This window comes from Pygoscelis adeliae, unplaced genomic scaffold, assembly GCF_000699105.1.
Source record: "Pygoscelis adeliae isolate BGI_AS28 unplaced genomic scaffold, ASM69910v1 Scaffold160, whole genome shotgun sequence".
NCBI classification, from domain to species: domain Eukaryota; kingdom Metazoa; phylum Chordata; class Aves; order Sphenisciformes; family Spheniscidae; genus Pygoscelis; species Pygoscelis adeliae.
The window spans coordinates 9961270-9966912 of NW_008824035.1; the positions used below are offsets into that span (position 1 = coordinate 9961270).

The following is a 5643-nucleotide window of genomic DNA, read 5'->3' on the forward strand; positions in this document are numbered from 1 at the left end:
TAGTGTAGTAGGAGAGTGGTAGTTCATTCTGATTATCCCAACAGCGACATAATCTACTGCTAAGGGAAAAAAAAAAAAAAAAAAGTAAAATCATAGATAACAACAGGCATTAAAATGAAAAGACATTAGAAAGGTCTGGTGTCAAGAAAGCTCCGGCAAAGGTTCTGGATGCTCCTTGTTCAGGATCAACAAGAGTTTGTTAACTTCTCTCAACTACACCTACAGAAACCAACAGCAGGATTATATGGGTACAAACAAGGGCTTTTTTGGCCTGCTGGTGTTTGCAAGTGTGGCAGATGGAATCCAGTCCGACTGTCAGAGCTCATGGGGCTGAAAGCAGGAATAACAAGCTAGTTACACCTACACACATTTAGGTGTGAAACTGGAAACAACTGAAACCTCCACAGCACCACTTTTATATAACTTGAAATTCTTACATATTTAAACAGTGAATTTGCCGCTCCTGTTCAGAAGAGCAGTTAACAGATGAGTTTGGTGGTATCAGATCCTTCTTATTGTTTCTGAAGACAGAGGATATTCCCCACTGGTGAGCAGTACTGCGTATAAATGATGCCCCATAACAAAGGTTAATAATTTTATTTCTTTTTTAAAAAGTAAAACCAGATGTCAAATATATAATGTTCTGTTAGGAAGAAAGGGTTTGCAAATAGAAAGGGAAATAAAAATTTCCCATGGAGGAACACAGTAGCACATCAAATCATTTGTTCATGAAAAAATGGAAGGAAGAAACTAGAGGTCTAACCCTGAGGTAAGTGGGCCAGATTTCCATGTGCTGCAGGTCATGTTCAGCAGACTAAAGGCTGTAGCTCCTTTGCTTAGTATGTATTAAATAAGCTTTATGCTTATTTAGTATTCATTCATATTTCACCAAAAACACAGCAAGAGGTTTGTGAGTTGAAGCAGCTGATGCATTTTCTTTTATCAAGTTGCCAAGACAGAGTGGGCATATGCCACCTGGTGTAGCCCAAGTAGCACAAAGACCAGAGGGATGCAAGGAGCAACTTCAAGCCTTTCATCCCTCTCTCCCAAGGCTATTCAGTGTGCTCCTCAGGCAGTCTGGAGAATTTAAAACCTACTTACAAGACTCCCAAAATCTGCATACCTAAGGTGGCAAACCAACTGGTATACAATTAAAATGCTTAATTTCAGCCATTTCAAAGCAGTCACAAAATAATTCCCTCCAAGACTACATAAAATGTATCTGAATTGCTGTTAATAATATTAATCAATGAATGATACACGATAGGCTAAATGCCTAAAAAGTAAACATTGCTGCTTATCAAGGAAATCAAAACCACTGGGAGATTGCTGCATGGGGAAGGAAACTCTGCAGCCGAGAACGTGGTAGGGCATGTGAGAAGATGCCAGCACTAAATGAAAGGAAAGAAGGAGAAAATAGGAAGTCCCTTGAAAGTAAACACTCAAGTGGCAAGTTAGTTTTGGATCATTACTGCAGGACCTCAAGCTGAAAGGAGCCTCTGCAGGAGACAGAAGTATTGCTGCTGATGTCACTGAAAGAGGAGTAAGCTGCTGACCTGCACATTTCCTCAATTAAAACACAAGCTTTTTTTGTCCATGATGTCATCATCTGTCTTATAAATGGATTCTTCAGAAATAGGTTGGCTGCATGCTTTGCATGCCTTTACAATGCATAATTTGATCCACCAGGGTCAGGGACAACTCAGCTCCCCGAGCCCTTTGCCACTCTGTGTGAATGGAGGCAAGCAAGCTTCAATCAACAAAGCTCGATCCTTTAGTATTTCTTCTACATATTTATTGTGCCACAGGTTTTTACTAGGAGCTTATGGACTTGGAATCATATCACAAGGATAATTTTCTGTCAATAATGGAAAAGAGGTATTTGCTTTACAGAGAAAAGCTCTGAATACCTGATTGGGCCCACCCTGTGATGGGCTGTGGGATACACCATATATTTCTGTGCAGACAGGGGTCGCAAGCTCCGAGAACCTTTTAGGGGGAGGCAGCTGTGGTCAAAAAACAGATCTGAAAGCTAGGCATTGAGACCACTGTTGACAGAGACAGATGGTGACAACTAGAATGATGTGATCCACATTAGCAGCCCGCCAGGTGGGATGATCAGTTATTACACTGACATACATCCCAGCAGGGAAACGTATTTAGGCTACCTCTGCAGTCATTCGCAGAGAACTCTCTACAATCCCACATAAGACATCACGTGCAGTTAATGCTCGGTACATGCCAATGCTTGGCTGAATGCCCTCATCTCCATCACTCTGCAGAATGATTAGGTTCTCAGAATTTCTTCTTGTTTGGGCTTTGCCCTCACAAGAAATGGATTTCTGACTAAACACAGGATTAAGTCCACAACACTGAAGGCCATCCAGAAGATCACAGAGTGAAAATCTCTCTAAAAGGTATTTCAAGCGCAATTAAAATTTCTTTTCTTAGTAGCCATTCTCCCATTTGAAAATGGTGTGAGGAAAGAGAGGCTTGCTTTCCTTCCAACCCAAGGGACTCCAGTCTCCTTGGAAGTTGCAGGGAGAACCAATGCAGGTTGTTACAAAAACCTTTATCTTTAGCCAGGGTGGAATCAGAGCTCCCTGAGTAACAAAGTGGTTGGACTACGCAGAGTAGTCTCTTTCTCACAGATGGTTAAAGAGTCCCCATTCCCAATGACATAATGAACTACTTCAGCTGCTGTTTGTCCTGTGACTGGCAAGCAGGTCAAATGTCCTTCCCCGAACACTGACCTTTTGCGAGATCAAACTGAGGACTTTTTGATCCAGACATCATCCTGAGTTGTTGATTACACATTTCCTTTGTCACTCTGCTTGCTGCTTTACACTCACTACACTTATGTTATAAATTATAGTAAAATTACATTACTTGATTTATTAGCTTTCTATTACTTTTATTGCTTCAAGAAGGTATTCAAGTTCCTGTCTATATGCTATCACCAGTGCATCCGCTGAGCAGTGTAGACTGTGGTCACCCCCATGCACCTCTGGAGTACTGGTTGCAACACTGTGACCTCCAGTAGGCTGATACTCCTGTAAGTAAAGCTCCCCATGCTCTGAACAGTGCTGTATCTCAGATGCGCTCCCACCGGATTACACTGCCATCTACTGTGATAATCGGACGTCTAAGAGACAGGTAGAAATAACTGAATTTTCACAGGTTCTGTCCACCATCTGAGAACCAATAAAAACCTGAACGGCAGTGTTTCAAACTGGTATTAGACTGTGCCACATGTAAAAACTACTCTTTGCATCAAACTCTTCGAGATGTTACAGACATGCTAAAACACACCTCCTAATCCACGCTTTCATGGTTTTTACCTCTCCAAACATTTCAGCAGACTGGAGATTTCTTTCCTTTGGGTTTATTTTCTACTACTATCTTACCTAGTTTCTCCCATACAGGAAAGGGAGAAATTACATTATCTGTAATGTAATTTTATATCTGGACCAACTCCCAAGATAAGGGAAGGAAGCTTAAAGTGGTGATAGAAAAAAAAAAAACAACAAACCACCAACAAAACCATAAAAACTAGCCTCTGCATAATTCTAGGAATGCCAGAATGAATGAAACCTAGGTTCCAGTGAATTAAGGGAGTTATCTTATGCTGTCTAATACACCCTTGATTCTATATCAAGCTCTTCCCACAGCTCGGAAGCTCCCAATGCAGATACTCCTATTTTCAATACAGGCAGAATTCACACTGCAGCTTTGCTCTGAGCAGACTCTCAGCCTTCCCTTTTCACAGAACTTGCCAGAACTTCATATCATAAAAACCTCTACTTCTGTCACACATCAGTTAAAATGGAAAAGCAATTCACAGAACAGGGTAAGAGAACACAGTGAAAGCTTCTATTTAAAGGAGTGCTGAGTTTGTGCATTAAGAACGCTCCAGGCTCCAACTGCTTCTGTGCTGCTACCAGCCATGCTCCCAGCCTGGTTCCTACCTCCAGCACTCCCATTTACAATGAGGCAGGTGGTGCCGAGCACTCTTAACATTCAAAGAGGGCCAGAACAATTAGCAAAACACTGAAATTGGGTAAAGCTAATACCCTGTAACATGGGAGTTTTACAGAATCAAGACAAAGGTCAGACAAAAATCCTTACCTGTAACTATGCCATAATTTGGAGGTTCAATGACAGCTCCGTAGAACTGAATGATGTTTTTGTGACTGAGCACATTGAGTATTTCTGCCTGTTGAAAACAAACAAACAAACAAACAAGTTAGACAATTAAAAATGGGGCATTTACTATGATAGTTTATTTTATACCCAAGCAGGTATACACATATATATATATATAACAAACACATACACACACACGTATCTAGGAAAGACTGTACACAAATGCTTGGCATTTGGGGGGTGGGGGGGGTGGGTGGATTTTTTTTCAGAATATTCTTTCAGGCCAAAGCACAGATGTAGAAGCTAAGTCTTTGGAAAACTGAAGGCCTTGGAAAACTTAGTTCAAAGAAAGATCTGGGATTTTTGGCACAGTTGTGGCAGTCCTATCCAGAATTTGTGTTTATGCACAAAGTACTATGGGTTCAGCGAGTCCAGTGCTTCAGGCTGTTAGAGCATACCATGCACACACAGCTCCATCCAATGTTTACTGGAAACATGGAGTTTCCAGGCATGCGCTGCAGACTCTGATTGAATACGCACAGCAAGCATGCTTGAGATTGCCAAACAGCCAGCAGTGCAGTTGAAACTGCTCCTCAGAGCAGGCTGCAGATGTTTGGAAATTCTGGATAAATATACAAAACCTTCAAATCCCACTTGAACAATGCTTCTAGGTTTGAGAAAGAGACTGTGAGAGAATGAGAACGTATCCACAGAAACGAAGACATATAGTCCCTGCGGTTTTTGAGAGAAAAGAAGGTCAGATGTCTCCTTCAAGGTCTCAACAGTTTCGCCTCTATAGTATATTAAAATAAATACTCAAGAGATTTTAGACACATGTTTTTACACAAATATACATATTATGCAAATACAGATATATACTATTATATATTTTCCTCTACAGCAATGCATTACTTTAAGACTTTGAGATTATGTTAACTCCATACCAGTCAAGAGCATCTAACAAGAACAAAATCACAATTAATTCCTCAGAACTTATCAAAAGTATCTGATCTAACAGATCCCTTCTCGGATGCCTTGACTGGCTGTAGGAGTGTGTTGCTGTGTACCTGCAGGTGAGTCTTCCCACATCTGCGTAGATAGTTGCCAATTAAGTCATTTTGTGGCCTTGTAGATTCACTGAAAACAGGAAGACTATAGCAGATTTGATGCAGAAAAGCATGGTACATCAGCTAGTGCTACTGTAATAAATGTATAGACATAGCACAACAGTATTTTTCTGGGCCTATGTTTTATAGCTGGTACCATGATACATGTGCATAACTGCATGATTACAGATAAAGGCGTCAGATGGCTCAATTTTTTGCTCCTGTTGTTTAAAGTCTTTTCTGAGTAACTTCAACACAGTGTTGAATTAAGACCTTTATCTTTAGGTAATGCACCAACATTTACACATACTCAATTAAATCTTTAACTATAGCTTTGAACTTAACTTGGGTTGCACTAGTTCTTCATGCTGCTTAGCCTGCTCAGCAAGGG

At 40.7% G+C, this 5643-nt stretch overlaps 1 protein-coding gene across 2 annotated transcripts in view; it reads right to left on the minus strand.

The window, feature by feature from the left end:
• LOC103924192 (mitogen-activated protein kinase kinase kinase MLT) overlaps positions 1–5643 on the minus strand; it is an 89746-nt gene that overhangs the window by 60068 nt on the left and 24035 nt on the right. For both annotated transcript variants that reach the window (XM_009332684.1, XM_009332676.1), the window contains one exon: positions 4129–4216. In XM_009332684.1, coding sequence (XP_009330959.1) covers positions 4129–4216 — 88 coding nt within the window. The remainder of the gene's footprint in view (positions 1–4128; positions 4217–5643) is intronic.